The 20796-nt window shown below is 37.1% G+C and overlaps 1 protein-coding gene across 7 annotated transcripts in view; it reads right to left on the bottom strand.

Moving 5' to 3' along the window:
- Positions 1–20796, bottom strand: part of Dll (homeotic protein distal-less) — a 148470-nt gene that overhangs the window by 104768 nt on the left and 22906 nt on the right. For all 7 annotated transcript variants that reach the window (XM_028172822.2, XM_028172825.2, XM_028172820.2 and 4 more), the window contains exon 2: positions 12856–13335. In XM_028172822.2, coding sequence (XP_028028623.1) covers positions 12856–13180 — 325 coding nt within the window. In that variant the 5' untranslated portion in view covers positions 13181–13335. The remainder of the gene's footprint in view (positions 1–12855; positions 13336–20796) is intronic.

Raw genomic sequence — 20796 nt, 5'->3', positions numbered from 1 at the left:
ATATGCTCTAGTTTGTACTTTAACTAATTTTTATTAGAGAGTTTCTATGTAGATTGGATGAAGAACGTCCATCACGAACCTTTCTGACTGGTGGTAGGACCTCTTGTGAGTCCGCACAGGTAGCTACCACCACTCTGCCTATTTCTGCCGTGAAGAAGTAATGCGTTTCGGTTTGAAGGGTGGGGCAGCCGTTGTAACCATACTGAGACCTTAGAACTTATATCTCAAGGTGGGTGGCGTATTTACGTTGTAGATATCCAGGGCTCCAGTAACCACTTAACACCAGTTGAGCTGTGAGCTCGTCCACCCATCTAAGCACTAAAAAATAAAATAAAAAGAAAACCTTGGGAGGACTTGTGTCCACTGGAGAAGGTCTTTCGATTGATAGCGGTCCACAATTATTATCAGAATTTAGTATCAATGGGTTTTACTGGACGTATACCAAGCCGAATAGGTACCATCATTCTGGCTGCGAAGCTGTCAAGACTTCGGGTTTGAAGCATGAGGCTGCTATTTTTTAATATAACAGAGACTTGAATAGTTCGTCTTAACACGTCCTTACGTATCCATCAGATCCAAGAACCTTTGCATTAGACGCCTTCAGCTCCAATACTAGAAGCAGGCTTAGAGACCCCGGTAACCGTACTCGTCGAACTCGACAAAGAGGTCGACGTGCAACCTAACCCATGCATCAGCCTGCTGAGTTTCTCGCCGGATCTTCTCAGCGGGTCGCGATTCCGACCCGGAGTAGATTCATTCGCGAAGCAATTGCTCTTGAGCTGTTAGGTCTCCTTCGGAGGCACTCGGGCAGTTGTTAGCAAATCCCACCCTTCCTGGCTGAGCCTTTGCTCGCCCACCTGTTCTGGTGAAACTGGAAAGGCCTTCGGGCCACCAGTAATCTTTTAATCATAAAAAAAACAGTTCGTCTTAACGTGCGACGTGACATCTAAAGGCTGCAGAAGCCACTGACTATCGGTTGGGTAGGTGCTTATTTACGTGGTCTTTAGCGAGAAACAAAATTCAAAATGAGCTATTGACAAGCGTATATAGACTTTACAGCAATCAAATCAAGGCCTAATATCATTAAAACGAAAACTATAACACACGGATTCGCCAAATAGATTGCAGAACAATATATTTTCAACAAACATAATTAGTCATATTATATAATTATATCATAAGTCAAGCTTGTAACGAGCTGTTATGACAGTTCGCGTTAGCTTCTCTGTATTAGCTAATTAATAGCTGCATACAGATGATTTACGGCTGGTAATTAAATTGAATTTAAGGTGTTTTTTTGTTTTATTATTTGTATACTATAAACAAACATTACAGCAGTAGTTTTTATTCACATATAAAATTCGTATAAAAACAACTTTTGTTCTAAAGGTTATTCATATTTTGTAAACTCTAATAAAATTAATGGAAAGATGTTCATATCAACAGAAATTAAGTAATTTTTAATTACGTAGACCTATGGACTCTACAATGTAGAGCTTGTGTGAAAAAAATTAACTGTTTTATGATCCAATGAAAATATAGACACATCATAATGCTATTAGTTTTAATGACCTCTTGACATTTGAGTTTATCAATTTAATGTAGAGTTAATTGACCTCATATTAATATGAGTCGTTTTTGTGGAAATACGTAGACTTCTAAATGGCTAGAGGCGACATATATTAATTTCGGCGACTGAAGCTTTCTAGGATCTCTCGTTAATCTAACTTAGGAAGCGCAGGTGATTTTGGTACACCGGCCTTTCATTTTGATTCCCGGTCAGACTTCAAACGAAGGTACTGGAACATTCTCTTTTTTTTTTTTTTTTTTATTGCCCTTGTAGGCCGACGAGCATACGGCCCACCTGATGGTAAGTGGTTACCGTCGCCCATGGACTTCAGCAATGCCAGGAGCAGAGCCAAGCCGCCGCCTACAGTTCGCTTGTTCCCCATGTTAAGTGATTACCGGAATCCATCTTGCTATCTCACTCTTTCGGGACAGATCAAATAATAGTTATAAAGTCTTTAACTACCTTTAAAACCCGTATTTTTTGTACGGACTCTATTATTGCCTTGAAAAATAGGACCACATCTAAGAGCTACGACTTCTAAAAATTTCCGCAGTTGTTCAATGTTCCTACCTAAGTCCCAGAATTTAAGTCCCTGGTTCCTTAAGCAGATCTCCTGCGCAGCATTCCTGCTTCCCAGTTAGAAGGACAGGGTCCTCCAATCTTATATCTCGAGGTGGTCTTATCCATGAACTCCACTTTAGGAGAGTGAGGATACGAGCTTTATCGTAAATATAAGCAAAAAAATTCAATTAATCTTTAAACTATGTTAAATTTACCAAATTATTTATTGGTTAAATCATTGAGCCACATTAGCGTAAAACTGCGCCATATTAAGACATTTCTTTTTAAACAATCAAATACAATACCGAAATGACTTAATTTAGCGACATTCTTCTCAACAGTGAAGAAAAATTCCTGGTTATTTGTCAAAAAATAATAATAATAAAAAACTGTTAGAATCGCGTGACTACTTACCGCAATCAAGGTAGTGCTTTAGTCATAAGAAACAATGCTGTGCGACGACAAAGAGTGCAAGTCACGAATTTAAGATTTACAATATTTTTTTTATCCATTTAAGCTCAATTTTCAAGTGCTACAATTATTGCAATTAATTCTGTATCTCTTGAGATTTAACTTACTATTTGTTTCATTGTAAATATGAAGATACAGTGTATCAAGATTTGACGCTACATTCACGTAAGTAATTTATCCAATAAATAAAAAACACATTGATAAAAAAAATTCGAAAATGTTAGTAAATATTTCGATCATTCAAACAAAAAGCTCGCTTGCAAAAATCGCTGTGCATTCTACAATCTAGAAATTTCTCCAGTGCGTACCGAAACATATACGAGACAAGTACGCCCAGAATTCGAATACCAAACATTGTCAACAATAACACCGAACAGAAAAAATTTGCAACTGGAATTTTTTTTCCTGCCTAAGCTGATAGCCTTGAGAGGCTATTTCAACGTAACCTTAACTAGTAGGTGAGCTCAAACCGGGGTGATGCTAACACTGACCCTAGCAAGAGCAGTGCTTCGCAGAATCTACCACCGAATCGGAAACGCGACCCACTGAGAAGATCCGGCGAGAAACTCAGTGGGCTGTGTCTGTGGGTTATTATTATATTATATACCTATATATATATATATATATATATATTCGTTCGTCGAGCCCTTCATCGCAAGCGACGGGTTCGACGAGGACGGTGACCGGTGCTTGCAGTACTTAAAAGCACCGTTAATAGATCGGGAGGATCCGTAATGACGTGTTTTGGGTGACGTTGAGCAACTGGAATTGAAATTGGATCCCGTTTTATTTCTGCTGTTCTTGCTAGACCGACACTAGCACCACTAACTAATATCTTTTCGTGGGCGTCGTAAACGCCGACAAAGGATTACAGGATAACGGGCAGCAGAACTTTCTGAGTATTAAGCTAGCGTACTGCGACCTCGGAGACTGATAGGGCAAGTAAATAATATAATAATAGAATCAGGAGCAAAACCCTCATTACTGCGACCGCGGGGAGCAATAAGCAATGATATAACTAGAGGATCGGGAGTGAAAACCTCATTCCTCAACCAACCACGTAATTCGGCCTGGCTCTGCCCCTAGCATTGCTAAGTCCATCGGCAACGGTAACCACTCACTATCAGGTGGGCCGTATGCTCGTCTGCCTAAGAGGTTAATAAAAAAATAACTTTCAATTGCCGAAATTTACAAATTTATAGTTAGAGCCTTTGTCCTGACGCAGTTTTATTGTTGTTTCGTAAAACACGCACCGACCTTTGCGCATGAAGACATAGCCATTCGTCGCCAGCCAGAAATGACGGACCTCTGCTGTTTTGATGACCTTCATTTCCCATATATAGGTACTTTCAGCATTAAATTTCTAGAAACAGGACATTTGGGCTCCAAAATTGTAACCTCAGCTGGTTTTTGAAGTATAAACTTCTTTAGCATCGTTGTGATTCAAAAGTCGATAAAACGAAAGAGCGACAGTAAAAAGAGACAGATACATAAATTCATAAGATTTAACGTAGGAGAAAACGAGATAGGAAGCATTATACAGTGTTTCTTAAATTCGTGGTTCTCATTGTGCTCTGCTTCGTACTTAATACATTATGAATAAATCTATGTAGTATATACGAATTAAATTTAAAATAATTATCAAAACTTTATATCACTATACATTACTAAACCTACAATTATCCTCTTCCCGAAATTTTACATTCGTCTTATTATCTTGAAGCCAAAATTTTTGAAGGATTCACTTCTACTACGTGTGAAGTGGACACATGTTTTGTTTAAATTATTTTTAATATGTGTGCACGAGGTCATGGCCCACCTGATGTTAAATCCCCACCGTAGCTCGTCATCGACAACGTTAATACCAATGCCACCCAATTTGAGACACGAGTTCTAAGACTCAGTTTTACAGTATAACGGTGCCCCGCGTTTCAAGCCGAAACAAGTTACTGCTTCTGCTGCATTAGGAAAAGAAATTTGCCTTTAGGATTCCCTCACGACGTGTCACACAACTTATTTAGACATAACATAGATAGATAAGCAACAATAAACAACATAGATAGATAAGCGAGCTCACAGCCCACCTGGCGTTAAGTGGTTACTGGAGCCAATAGGCATCTACAACCTAAATACCGCCACCCACCTTGAGATATGAGTTCTAAGGTCTCAGTATAGTTACAACGGTTGCCCCACCCTTCAAACTTCATTCGCCCGTTTTACCAACTAAGTCGCGGTATATTTACTCAATTCGAGTCGTAAGATTGGCAACGACCTTCACACATACTATTGCTGACTTCGCAATCAAGAACCACAGAGCCGAGAGCTAATCGCGGCAGTTAAATTTTTTAATTCACTCTGAGAAACTACGAACGAATCTATGTATAAAAAATGAATATCTGTAGCTTTGAATGAATTGATTTAAAACTCTAGTAGTTATTGTGAGCACTTCGATGTAGGATTCTGGCAAAGTGAATTAGATTAAGTGAGTCGTCTATTATCAAAGGCGGCAATCTGTACATTTGGACAAAAAATTTTTATTGATATGTCAATACAGATTTATTTGAATATAATCGTCTCCTTCAAAGAATACGGTTCAAAACCTGCATTAAATAAAGGTTAATAGTTAACCTGTTATTTATCTAAGATGTCGTTCCGAAGAGTTATGTGACTGCCAATGGAATACAAAGTCAATAATTCGTTTTTCTGATTTACCAATCATTGTCCAAAAGTCAGATTGCCGCCTTTGATAATAGTCGACTCAAGTGTAGTATTATAGTTTAAGTAATTGTCTAAATTTTTTGTTAAGCCCCGCAATAATTATGATTGTATGTTACTAGTTGCTATTTTTTTTATTTTTTTTTAAAACTTCTGTTACTTAACTACAATTATGTTATCCTAGACGTTTTAATATTTTATTGTGACATTTTTCAATTAATCTTATTTTTGATTTCAAGATTTTGTCATCATTAGCATTGTCGTTAGTATTGTACCAATAACTGAGGTGACATTTACTTCTTGTCGATTCGCCGATCTTTCTGAATTGGTGAATAGTTTGTGAGTCTTCTTCTTTTGCCCTTATCTCTCCCTCTATGCGTGGTGGGTGTAGCATGCCTCTTTTTCCATTCAGGCCTATCACACAACATTTCTGCTTTGGATTCTCTAACATATTCACTTTCATACAGCCCATTCTAATATTTTTTGTACGTTCCCTCCTCGCATTACCTTCTTAACTAGATTCTTGTTGGCTACATGATCGTCTTTATAAATCTTTATCTTTATATTTTTATTGTTTTTTTTCTTTATCTTTTTTTTACTTCGCATATCATATAGAACTTTCCACTCACAACACACTATTTTCGCTCTCACTAACTCTCTTTTTAGACTTCCCCTTTGTGGGAATTACATCACTGTCTCTATACAACTAATTAAACCAACAAACTAAACTAGATTTCATACCTGTACTAGTACAATAGAGTTTGGACCCTCAGACCTTCAATGCAATAAACCTTTCAACGCAATATAAAAAAAAACCCTAGAAGCCGTACCCTCATGATGAGCATTAGTAAGTCAATTGACGATCACCTCTTATTATACAATTAACATTGTTATACAAACCGATGTTACTTAATACAATTGTCCCTCCTATAGCCCGAGAGATTTATGGCTCTTCGATCACAGAAACACAAAGGAAAATCAACTTTAACGCGAAGGCGTAACGCTCGTTTTCGGACACAGCCTAAATATATCGTCCAGTATCAATGGAACTGTTAACGAGGTGTAGTTTGGGAAGAATCGGGTCTTACTAAGTTGGAGTATCAACCCTACAAAAGTCGAGATGAGAATTTATAGGTGATGATAGATTTGTCACAATTTGTTTTGGTACCGGTTTGTTGAAGTTTAATGCTTTAATGGTTACGTTCGAATTAGATGATGAATTGAAGGATGTTCCTCATTTTATTTACTAAGATACAGTTTTAAGTCTGTCAGAGAAGTTGGGGATCAGTACAGAACTGTAAAAGACTGAAGAACTGTAGATTAACTGTATATAAATTAAAAGACTCTTCTAGACTTAAAGACTAGGAGGAGTCTTAGACACCGAATGAGCTGTCGCTATAGTGGTTTTTAAGTAAGTGAAAAAATGGGGGCGCATAAAAATAATTTATTCTCAAAATGGGCAGTGGGCAAAATAGGTTTGGGAGCCCCTGACCTAGACTGATCGATTAGCTGTTAACAGCTGTAAAACAAAGACCTCCAATCCGTTTAGAAAGTTAGAAATCCTACTATATTTGGGAAACTGCTTTATAGAATCGACCTTGCGACGCCGATGAGGAAGCGGAGTGCCGGTTAGCTAGGCAAAGCCGTGGGGCCGTCGAAACAGCGATAATCTAAGCTGAAGCGAGAGCGACTAGCAGCGAATTAATCCAGTACATCTGTATATATAAAAATGAATTGCTGTTCGTTAGTTTCGCTAAAACTCGAGAACGGCTGGACCGATTTGGCTAATTTTGGTCTTGAATTATTTGTGGAAATCCAGAGAAGGTTTAAAAGGTAAATAAATATGAAGATGCTCGGAATTAAATAAAATAACAATTTTGTTTTCCCTTTTATGTGTCCCCCCCATCGGAAGGATTCCTTTTGTTTGTTTTAAGTTTATTTTATACAAAAGTTTAGGTCTTTTATTTATCGATTGAGGCACTACATGGTCTGCCGGGTCAGCTAGTTCGTTATAAAACACTTAATTTTGTTAATATAAAAATAACTCTTTCTATCCATTTTATTAGATTTTACAAAACAAAAATACTCTCAAGAGAGACCAGCCCAATAAATATCACGAAAGGAACGCAAAGAAATAAATAAAAAACTACTCTAAGTTTAATAGAGAAAGTTGTTGATGTCTATTTAGCAGCTGGGATTCTCTTAACGTGAATACGAAATTCGAAGTGCCAGAATTCAATATCACATTTTTTTCTGTGTTTATACGAAGCAAAAATGACTATATAATATTTTCTTCGTTGTTCGCAATATAATTAGACATAATGCGAATTATACTTTTACAGTTTAATTTCTCGTATTTTATAATTATTATTATTTTCCAACGCTTCGAATACTTTAGAGTTTTACAGACTACTTAATTGCCCGTAAAAATAGTTCTAATTGAGTGAATATTTTTTTGTTTGTTTCATATGAAATTGAAAAATTTTGCACGGAAATTGTCTCGGTACTTTAAAAGTAATTTTTGCATTGCGATAGTATTTAAATATTGGTGTTTAAATCTACAGATTGCGACTCCTATGTATTTTCCTCTATCTAATGGTATACAGTGACGTACCCATGGTGTTTCCCAACGCACCATAATAATTGCATGACTCAGAGATTAATCTTCTTCTTAAACTCGCGTCCACCCAATGCTGAGTAGGTCTCTTCATATACACTCCATTCTTTTTGATCTGTTGCCTTTCACATCCAGTTCTTACCAGCTATGTACTGGTATTTGTACTGGTGGTAGGATCGCTTGTGAGTCCGCGCAGGTAGGTACCACCACCCTGCCTATTTCTGCCGTGAAGCAGTAATGCGTTTCGGTTTGAATGCCGGGGCAGCCGTTGCAACTATATTGAGACCTTAGAACTTTTGTCTCAAGGTGGGTGGCGCATTTACGTCGTAGATGTCTATGGGTTCCAGTAACCACTTAACACCAGGTAGGCTGTGGTCCACCTCATTGGCTGAGTCTCCACCTTACAACGTCCAGTACGAGGTCTCTACTCATATAAAAACAGCATTCAAACTAATGCCTCTGGTTTCGTGGCCCCAAACATAATAGTCGGCTTCCTTTGCACGAAAAATTTTGGCGTCTTAAAAAGTGTCTGCAGTTTTTTTATTCGGTTCGCGTGTTCGTTGTTGTTTTTTTTTATCGGCTAGGATGCTCGAAAGCGAAATCGATACGAACGATGATCTGAAATCGATTATTATCGAAGCTGATGTATGCGGCCGTCAAAATATTTCATGTAACCACTTAATTTGTTTCATTGATTCAATAATCGTTGCTCTGTTTCTTTTTTGGTTTGATTACTTATAGAATTACATACGTATACATATTATCCGTGTGTTATGTACTCGTAATTATGTAGTATTTTAGTATAATAATTATATTCTTGATTCAATTGATAAGTAAACCGCGAATAGTTTATTTCTTGAAATGATCATTGTCCCCTTGGTTTATTAACTGTTTGATATTTGTGAAAGTGCACAAATGTGGGAAAATGGTAAACAAAGCCGCTGGACGTAACATTTCGGGGTCCTCCAAAAAGTCCACTGAAAAAATCTCAATAAATAACCACCATTTCACTTAGATTATATTTCATCCCATATCGTCTCATTTAATTTAATTTCATCCCGGTTGATTAATGTTTCAAATTAATCATCTTCATTTCATTTTACTCCATATTATCATTTTTCATAAAATTATAAAAATATAAATTCAATTATGACATGATTTAAAGGTCCTAGTTATCAGGTCATAAAATTCCTTAAAAAAAAAGAACTAGTAATAACCTAAATATACCATAAATGTGGGTAGATGAATTAAAATCCATAAATTGAACTCCTCATGATTCGTCAACTTTCAAAAAAGTCGAAGTGACGAAAACCCGAGGAGCTTTCGACAATACAAAGTTTCGCTTAAATTACAGTGCCGGCCACATTTATAATTCAAGAGACGAAAATCGACGTTTTACACGGAATAGGTACATGATTTTTTTTACATTTGAAAGTGGCATTATGGGATGAGGTGAGGCCAAAGATACCTCGGGACACGATTAACAAGCATTCCAATGAAAATCACTGAAATCGGCAAATAGAAACCAAACAAATGTGACATTTTGCGTATTTACTTATTCAGGACTAGCGGCCCGCTTCGGCTCCGCTCGGGTCTTTAACAAAAATTTCAACGATATTTGACGTTGTGTTATTTTTTTAATTAAAAGAACACTTATTGCGGCTTAACTATAATAGTCAGACATATGCAGTCGCGACACTTTTTGTAATTAATAATATGTTCTACAAAGTCGTAGTACATTATTTTATTCTATCATCAATGTTTTCGCAGGGCACGCGATGTAAAGGATATTTCAGGTAATTTTTTTACACCTTGGGTTACATTATTGGAGTTGTAGTAAGGTACCCATTTTTTTTTCAAAATAGATTATAGCCTATGTCACTCGAGAATAGTGTAGCTTCCAAATAGTGAAAGAATTTTTCAAATCGGTTCAATAGTTTCGGAGCCTATTTAATACCAACAAACAAACAAATCTTTCCTCTTTATAATATTAGTATAGATAATCTGAGTTTTTTTTTTCTTTCTCCCCCATATTTGAAGTCAACTCAAGTCATAAAAATATTACCCTTAAAGCCTTGGGTATTGCAGATGTATTCTCAGTACTGAAGTACTCCAAAACACATAAAAGGAAGATTATAATAAATGGACCAAGATTTATAGCAGCCGTCCAACGACTGATATTACTGATATTGAGACTAGGTAGCTCCAGCCATCTAGGCACTAGGTAACACACACGATGCTTCTATTCTAATTTTGACAACCCCTGCCCGAAGACTGATTCCAGAGCCGCTGGTAATACACCTTCTGAGCTCGAACAGATATCACCATCTTTTGAGTCCTACAATGGGCCTTTACTCAATAAAATTGACTTCGCATACCCGTGGGCTGATAGATAGATAGATAGGTATCTCGTAAAAAGATCTTGGGTATGAAGGTAGTCGGTAATGTGAGGAGGGGACGTGCTAAAAAATGGGATTGGCTGTGTGTAAGAGGATATGCGAGAGAAGAGGGCGAGTGCAGAGATGATGTATAATAGACTTGAATGGAAAAAGAGGATATGTTGCGTCGACTTCAGATAGTCGGAATAGGGGTAAAAGAAGAAGTAAACCTCAAAGTCAGTGCTTGTTATGAAAAAAAAATTTTTCATACCTATGCTGATAAGTCTTGCGTGACTATGTCAGCGTAGCCTAACAAGCTGACGGGGCTCAAATCTGACGACGTTGCTAACACTAACCCTAGCAAGAGCAGTGCTTCGCAGAATCTACCACCGGGTAGGAATCGTGACCCACTGAGAAGATCCGGCGAGAAACTCGGTGGGCTGTGTCTGTGGGTTAATTTGCTCGACGAGCTCTTCGTCGCACAGGGAACAAGAAAGGTGACCGGTGCTTGAGGTACCTCAAGCACCGTTTATGGATCGGGAGGATCCGAAATGACGTGATGAGAGGTAGTTAATAGGGTCGGTATAGATATAGGTAAGTAGTTAGTAGATAGTTAATAAGGTAGTATAGATTATCATTTATTCGAACTTAATAAGTTAACAAAGTGTTGTCAATATTTTTTTGGAGATAATCTTGTCAGTCAATGAACGAAACGGGCAAAAGAATCCTTTGTTTTAAAGTCTAATATTACTACTTGCATGTGTGCTACAAAAGAGGTTGCATATTTTTCTTGCTCATAAAAATATAAAGATCTAATTTTGTATTTTTATTTATTAATGATGAAGTTTTAAAACGATGAAACCTCGCTAATCGACTGCGATCATAAAAACATATCCAATAAAACACCTCGCACATAGATTTATTACCGAAAAAAGTATAAAAGAATAGCCATTCAATTACTGTCATTCAAATTATAAGTTCGGAAAGTGTGTTACCCCGAAATTATGACACTATTTGCTCAGCGTTTAGTTTTATAACTCTGTGGCCATTTTCTTTCACTTTCCCCAAACGAAATTATAGACATCGAGTATTTTGTCCGACAATTACAACACTTTACCATGACTTAATATGAATTTTTTTTTTCCCGTAACTAGCATATTAATAATTTATTACAGTTTAACGTTATCATATGACTTTTTACGCGCCTCATTTCGGGTGTAGAGAGAATGAGCGATCTTGAATAAAAGATCGATTTACGTGAATGTAATGTAGAATTAATTCATTTCATAATTTTCCTTCGCGTGTGCTAGATATAATTTTAATGTTGCTTTTGTTTTTTCATTAAACTTATCTTCTATTTTATATTTATCTGTCTTCTATTTATAACATGAATTTCGTTACGTTTTCCTTCTATATTGCTTCCGACGTTTTGTATACAATTTTCGAGATTCCGAAAGACCGAGGATTCATTTGGTAAATTACGCACGGATACTTTATTTGTACACACTGTTAATAAAATACAGTAATTGGGATAAGATATAAAAAAATGGCTAGCTTAACTCAACAATTGAGTTATCTACCAGCTAACCGTTCTCAAAGAAGGAAAGCTTTACATTAGTGGGTAGATGAGTACAATCTAATTAGCAATAAAAATAACAAAAATAAACACTAATACATAATATCAAACTATATACATACACAATTACACAAATAAATAACATAAACATATACATACACGTACATATATAATGAAATACATAAAATAAATACATATAAGTAAGTAATACTAAATTGATAGATAGTGCTCCTTTTATGCCTTCTTGAATACTTCAAGTGAGGGACTTGCACGGATTGAGTGTGGAACTGAGTTCCACAGACGCACAGAGTGCACAGTGAACGAACCACCGTAGCGGCTGGAAGAGTGAGGGGGAAAATTAAGGAGAAGGGATCTACTTGTACGACAGGGTACACCACGGGGCATCTGGTACCCGAAGCGCTCACGGAGGTACTGGGGAACAGCTGGGTTATTGAGGATGTTGAACAGCATACATAAAACATGTACATCACGGCGGATACTCATAGTTTTCGTGAGCTTTTTGAGTACATTTTTTTCTTACCTATTTGCTGGTAGCCTAAGGCAATTTTCTAGCTACGCCCAGACGGGTAGGCGAGCTCACGGGCTCAACCTGAGAGATATTGTTAACACTAGCCCTAGCAAGAGCAGTGCTTCACTAAATTTACTACCGGATCGGAATCACGATTCACTAAGAAGATCCGGCGAAAAACTCAGTGTGCAATTATTATTATTTTTTATTGCTTAGCTATGTGGACGAGCTCACAGCTCACCTAGTGTCAAGTGGTTACTGAGCCTATAGTATACTTCAATGTATATATTATTATGTCTATTGGTGACATCAGTGTCGACGTCTTCATGATACAGCTATTAGTAATTGCAGTAGGCCGCGTCTCCAGACGCGGTCTCTTCAGACGCGTTATACAGAATGTAAAGAAATAATTCAGTGTTATAGATAAATGTGACTTACCGTCTTTGGGCGGACTTGCACACTGCGGCGCGTAAGACCCTAAATGGTACCCATAGGTGTTTTGGTGCATAGGAGGGAAAGGATAACCTAATGATCTAGGACTCGGAAACCCTGATGCTTCGTGAGGATTCTGCTGACCCCCCGGACTACCAAAATGATGGGGATGCTGATACCCCCCCTTGAAAGGCCCATAACCGTGCTGCTGTAATTCTATAAACGCAGATTTTGACACATTCGTGGGGGTCGAGTTGGCTGAATTTGATATATCGTGGGGGGTCTGTGAGCCCCCGAGGTGGTGGTGGTCGAGGTTATCCTGTGACGTCATAGCGGGCTGAGGGGTGGAAGGGCCCCCCCCGTCCGTGGACTGGGGAGGCCCGAACGGATCTGTAAAACTCAGGGTGCTGGGTTTGTTGTTTGGTGATTGAATTCGGGTAATTTTGAGGGCTTTCTTGTTCTTCTCGGGTATCCCGCTTGATTAGCCTGGGGACAAGGAAAAATCGACTTTAAAAACATACGTTTAACATCCACAGTTATTTAAGTAGGTCTCACGGATTTACATATACGGAAAGAAGGTATTGAATGGTCTTTTGTGTTTATTCAATTAAAGAATTTCAATTTACAACGAAAACAAAATGGAGACAATAAAACGTTTCGATCTCGCGCGCAATGATGGCTGTCCGATGATGCTTAACGGTTTTTTTTTTTTTTTTTTTTCTTCAAATATTTCGACGCGAACGCCCGCGCCCAAGGGGTCAGCCGGGGTCACGGCGCGTAGGTTTCCCGAAAACAAAAACTTCGTCTCGGGCAATTGAATCGACGAGTTCGCTTTGTCGATCTAATCGGTTTAAAAATGCGTCGCGTCGTGACAATCACATACTTTGTCCGGTTTATTCAACGTGCTGTAAGTTCAGTGAAAATTAATTCGGTGAGAAGACCTGGTCGCTCTGTGTACACACTTGGGGACGCAGCGAGATGAGAAAAGCCAGCCTCATTTGTAGCTATGTTAAGGAGCAAGCGCAAAGTGCAAGACTTGTGAGGGCTCTATGAGAACTTTTTTACTGGTGGTAGGACCTCTTGAGAGTCCGCGCGGTTTGGTACCACCACCCCGCCTATTTCTGCCGTGAAGCAGTAATGCGTTTCGGTTTGAAGGGTGGGGCAGCCGTTGTAACTATACTTGAGACCTTAGAACTTATATCTCAAGTTGGGTGGCGCATTTACGTTGTGGATGTCTATGGGCTCCAGTAACCACTTAACACCAGGTGGGCTGTCAGCTTGTCCACCCATATAAGCAATAAAAAAAAGGACAGCCAGCCTCATTTGGAGCAATAATAAGGAGCAACCGCAAAACAAAGCCAGGTGGAGACTTGTGAGGGCTCTATGAGAACTAGGTACTCAACGACTATAACAATCACTTTAATGATAGGTATACAGGAAGGATATGTTCGCAAAACCAGCAAAAAAATCAATAATGTGTCAAAACGATTTTTTTTTTATTGCCTTTCTAGGCAGACGAGCATACGGCCCACCTGATGGTGAGTGGTTACCGTCGCCCATGGACTTCAGCAATGCCAAGGGCAGAGCCAAGCCGCTGCCTACCGCAAAAGTTTGTTCACTACTCGGTATGTCTGTGATTCACGAAACCCGAATATAACATTAAATCTCCTATTGGCTATCGGCTATCTTATCACAAAATTAAACCAGGCATAAGTCTTCTTCTTTTCTTTTTTGTCTCCACCTTATCCTACTAAGTGGGGTCGGCACAGCTATTTTTTCTCTTCCATTATCTTCTATCAGCCGTCATCTCAACACCCACTCCTCTCTCTCTCTCATATCGTCATTCCCACACTCCATCCATATCTTCTTTGGTCGACCACTTCCCCCTCTACCTTGCACTATCATTTCCATCCATGCTTGCCATTATTTATGCCATCAACCATCATCATCATCAAGCATAAGTAAACTAAATATTATATAACAAAGACTAAATATTAAAAACTAAATATTATGTAATATATAATAAAGCATCAAACTCTAACGTTTAAATACTTCGCGGTCGAAACATTTCCGAAGATATTGTCATAACAATGACATTGTCAGTGCTTATAACGCGCGAAAATATAAAACAGAAAAAACAGCTACAAATATTCGCATTTCACAAAAAGAGCAACGTAAAAACATTCTTAAAGCATCTAACTAAAGCCCAATAAGCTGGATTTAAACAAATCTCGCAGAGCTTTTATTAAAAAAGAAAAACACTTAAAATTTCAAAAATCAATTCAAAAACTCTTTCTTTTGACCTAAAATTAAACGAAAGACATTATCAGACATCACCTATTTTATTGAGCTGTGTTTTATTGTTATTTTATTTAACAAAATAACTAATTGCTAGCCGTTTTCATGAGTTATTGGTGGAATACGTATATATAATACAATAATATGTTAGTGACGGTAGTCGCTCACGATCGTTTTTTTATTTTTTTTTTTTTTTTTTTTTTTTTTTTTTTTTTTTTTTTTTTTTTTTTTTTTTTTTTTTTTTTTTTTCACAGCAAGCCGTGATTCAGTAGCTATTTGAAAGATTGAGCCTTCACAATCATCGTTTCGCATGTATTATATCAATATAAACATGATTAAGGTTTTTTTTTATTGCTTAGATGTGTAGACGAGCTCACATCTGCAACGTAAATGGGCCACCTACCTTGATATGAGTCGTCTATTATCAAAGGTGGCAATCTGTGCATTTGGACAAAAAAAAGTTATTGATATGTCAATACAGATTGATTTGAATATAATCGTCTCCTTCAAAGAATACGGTTCAAAACCTGCATTAAATAAAGGTTAATACTTAACCTGTTATTTATCTAAGATGTCGTTCAGAAGAGTTTTGTGACTGCCAATGGAATACAAAGTCAGTAATTCGTTTTTCCGATTTACTAATAATTGTCCAAAAGTCACATTGCCGGCTTTGATAATAGTCGACTCATATATAAGTTCTGAGGTCTCAGTATAGTTACAACGGCTGCCCCACCCTCCAAACCGAAACGCAATACTGCTTCACGGCAGAAATAAGCGGGGTGGTGGTACCTACCCGTGCGGACTCCCAAGAGGTCCTACCACGAGTAACGTGTCTCAAAGACGTGAAACCAAGACGTGAAAAAACAAAATGCTTATGCTTTATAGAGGCGCCAGTACGCACCGTCAAGTATGACGAATTAATTCTTAAGGCGGGTTCCGTGAATCTAGGTTTTATATAAAAACAAAACCGTTATATTAAAACGTTCCATATTCAAAGACTCGAGGGTTTTCTTGTGTCTATGAGTGTTTCAGCTTATATCTATGTCTACTGAAAGCCTGCATTTTAGCCTGATGACATTATGCTCATGTCTCAAAGTTTATTCGCGTTGTGCTGACCCGGCTAGGAAACTAACTCAGCAGTAGATTCGAGTATTGTCAGCTTCTGAATTTAGGCTGTCGTTGTTGATTTCAGTTTTCGGACGACCATGGGGCTCATTTTAAAGATCAAAATGTCCATTTTGGAAGTGTTCAAATAACAAGTCGTGTGTTTGTTTGTACTGTTCAATCCTTATGTTGCGTTGTGGTAAATAAGCATGGACTGTATTTATTGCTTTAGAGATATTTATTAGTCCTTATTATTATTATTTTTATTGCCCATGTAGGCAGACGAGCATACGGCCCACCTAATGGTGAATGGTTACCGTCGCCAATGGACTTCAGCAACCAGGGGCAGAGGTCAGCCTTTGCCTACCGTTAAGCACTCTCTACAAGCCTCGTTTGAAGAAGGACATGTCATAGCGCTCGGGAAACACCGTGGAGGGGAGCTCATTCCATAGTCGGATGGTACGTGGCAAAAAACACCTCTAGAAACGCACTGTCGATGAACGCAGCGGTTCCAGATGATATAGATAAACTCTGCTCCGAAGGCGGGAGGTGCGATGATAAAAAGGAGACGAGGGGATCATCTCAAACAATTCCTCCAATTATGTGACAAATTAAAGATTGAATATTATAACAGAAATATGAAATCGATGCGTCGCCCTTGGCGGCAGGAATTGAAAGGGGAAAAGTGTCATGGCGGACGTGGCTCGTTGACACTTTTGACTTATTATGTCATATATTTTGACATACATGTAAGTAATGTTGTGAGCCGTTTACGCGGCATTGCTAGCTCGACGGAACTCATATTCCATAATTATTTTTACTTAATAGTGTCCATATTGATGTAAAAATAATATATATTCATATGTATTGAAAACAAAACGCTAGTCGATAAAGAAATGTCTGAATTTGAAAATATAATTTAGTGTTTATAAAAAATGCTAAAATCAATTAATAGTTACACTAATGACACGATCAAATTTCGAGCATACGGCTTTAAAGTGGTTTTTGTCACCAGTCGCCCATGGACAGCAGCAGCAGGCAGGGACGTCTTAAATTAGGCTGGGGCACACAAGAATTTGAGGCCCTTTTGGAAAGTAAAAAAAGATTTATTTACTGAGTATGACCATTTATTATAGGTAATCAAATACAGTATGATATAATATGTTATTAATGATATAAGAATGCTGCTGGTTTTTTGGTTACGATTTCGATAACGGAAACCGTTATCGTCAAGATAAATTAGGTAGGATGCGTTCGGAAATATTATTAATATAGTAGAAATAGTCATCGATATAATGGCGTAGTATATGCCTTGAAAATACCTTCTGATAAGATTACTGATTTGTGAAAAAAGTTTAATGTGCCCGACAAAATGTTTTGAGAATAAATGTGTGAGAGAAATTGTTGGTCCTTCGGGGCCCCCTCAGAATGGGGGCCCTGGACACAGGCCCCGTGTGCCCTTATGATAAAGACGGTATTGGCAACAGGTAAGCACAAGATACATAATATAGAGAAATTTCAATTTTCGAAAACGAATTTGAAAATTTTTTAGCCAACATAATCATAAATTCTACAAACTTTATTCTGGAACATTCAATGGAAACATTGTAACCAGCCGAAACAACCAATAAAATTACTCACATACTAATTTAATTTAATTTGTTAGCGAGCTCATCATTTTACTACGATAACTATGTAGTGAGTGTTCAGAATGTCAACCGCTTAAGTGAGAATATTAATATTCGTAAGTGCTCTAAGATAAGTTTAAGCATTTACACAAATATTAGTGTTAAATGATTATGTATGAATAAATTAACCCACTGAAAGTGAGATATATTTATTTACATTAAACTTTAATATTTATGATTCCAATTTTGTAAATCGAAGATAATGTAATTGTGTCCAATGTTATAAATATGTAATTGATATTGGAATAAGTTCTATAAAAATAACATGATTCCAATACTTAAAGATAATGCTCTCACCCACCTTGAAGTCAAATTTTACTGAAGTATTTAATAATAATATTGTAATAACAACCATCCATGTCTGTGCTTGCAACATGCCTTACCGTTATTTCAATATAGAAGTATAAAACTAAAAACTTCTGTTCTAAATAATAATACATACTATAAATTCATATTTCGAAATGTCAACAATAAGTATGTACTCTAAATAAAAAAAAAAATCGATGATTCTCTAACACTGAACCCTGAAGCATCGAACTGATGAAGCGAGATAGATTTATTGGAGAAATTAACGGGAGCGACAGAGATAGCGTCCGGTAATTAACGCAAAGAACTCGCCGAAAACGATTCTTTTTTTAAAGGCTTCTAAACTCATTTGTTTTAACGTTTACGGACTTATTTTGCGTTCTAAGAAAAAGTTTTATACCAAATGAAATTTTAATGCTATGCAAAAAGACTGTTCGATATTTAAACACTAATGCCCATTGTCTGTTAAAAAAATGGACTTTTTGGCGGGAACGCGAGGAGTGAAGTTGTGTTATTTGTTTTACTATGTATATTTAGTGTTTCTTCAGGTTTAAATGTGTAATAACGGTGGTTTATTAACTGTTTAGTGACTGTGAAAGTGCAAAAATGTGGGCAAATGAAACAAAGCCGCTGGACGTAACTTCTCCTCCAAAAAGTCCACTGAAAAACCACCATTTTACTGAGATTATATTAATTCATCCCATATCATCTCATTTCATTTAATTTCATCCCAGTTGATTAATGTCTCAAATTAATCATCTTCATTTCATTTCATTTCACTCCAGATTCCCATTTTTCATAAAAATAAGAATATTTTATAAATTAAAATAAGACATGACTTAAAGGTCTTAGTTACCAAGTCATAAAATCCCATAAAAATAATGTTTACAAAATGCATGTTCCAATATTTTAGTTATATTTTGACATTTGACGCCAACAGCAATGACATCACGCGAAGTCAGTCTAACTTTTTAGCGGGAAAGCGATTCGGGCAGTTATGAAAATGTGTACCTGGATTGTTTTTGCCTTCCTATTGCTAGTAACCTCGACAGGTTACGTTAGCTTCCGGACTTAGCCTGGAAGGCTTAGTTAACACTAGTCCTAGCAAGAGCATGGCTTCGCTGAATCTACCACCGGATCGGAATCGCGAACCACTGAGAAGATCTGGCATATTAGTGCATAAGTGTGTGAAAATGGGACAATTCTGTAGGGAATTCCTAAGGAATGGCGTCCCTCTGTCGTACTAGATGTACCTTCACAGCTGGATTCTACTCCATCAGCACTACATGACTGAGCCATTTGAACCCAAGCGCCTTCATTTCAATTCCATTCCTTTTTTTTATTGATAAAAATAAAATAAAAAACTACAAAGTTATCAACTTTATTTTATTCACAATGATTTATAAAAAATATATAATAATAATATACAAAGAAACAGCTATTTATATGAATAATAATAATAACCGTCATCACGTAGACTATACATTAGACACTATAGCCATCATACTGAGACTATACATCTTATATTATATATAAAAATGAATAGCTGTTCGCTAGTCTCGCTAAAACTCGAGAACGGCTGGACCGATTTGGCTAATTTTGGTCTCAAATTAGTTATGGAAGTCCAGAGAAGGTTTAAAAGGTAGCTAAATATGAAAACGCTCGGAGTTAAATAAAAATATCAATTTTGTTTTCCTTTTATGTGTTTCCCGTCGGACCGATTCCTTTTGTTTAAATAATAAAAATCTTACGTTACGGACGTTTTTTTTCCGGTTCGGGTACCCCTCCGCATCGTCCCATAAGGAACTTCGTTCCAAAAAACTAACTTTTATCATATTGATAGCAAAGAAACATAATTTCTGTTAAAATTTGAAACGACAACAAAAAAATAAGAATTCTCAAGCTAGATCCGTGTTGGAATTTCGCAATGCACGTAACTTCTTTGGTTTTAGACGTCGTATGCATAAAAATAATGGACGCCTAACTTGTATTAATTGATAGAGACAATAAAATCGCTCGTACGTTGGGTGGATCGCGTGCCGGATATATTTTTACGATCGAAAGAAACATTGGATCCGACACGGTCCGTGTTTACGAACGATTATGTTCCCGTTAAGATTTTTCGGGTTTTTTTTATATATATATATACTAGCTGACCCGGCAGACTTCGTAGTGCCTCAATCGATAAATAAAAGACCTAAACTTTTGTATAAAATAAACTTAAAACAAAAAAAAGACGGGGAACACATCAAAGGAAAAACAAAATTGTTATTTTTATTTAATTCCGAGCATTTTGTCATATTTATCTACCTTTTAAACCTTCTCTGGACTTCCACAAGTAATTCAAGATCATAATTAGCCAAATCGATCCAGCCGTTCTCGAGTTTTAGCGAGACTAACGAACAGCAATTCATTTTATATGTATAGATATACATATACATATATTTATGTTGGACTGTCAATAGTTCTAAGTGGCTTGCTTTGATCGGGTTAGTGGCCAAAAACGTGCACCTCAAACCAAACACAATACCTAACACTTAATCGTTAGGTT

This window comes from Bombyx mandarina, chromosome 02 (assembly GCF_030267445.1).
Source record: "Bombyx mandarina strain Sakado chromosome 02, ASM3026744v2".
Taxonomy (NCBI): Eukaryota; Metazoa; Arthropoda; class Insecta; order Lepidoptera; family Bombycidae; genus Bombyx; species Bombyx mandarina.
Note: the sequence above shows the minus strand (reverse complement) of the source record. Positions and strands in the feature narration are given on the sequence as shown.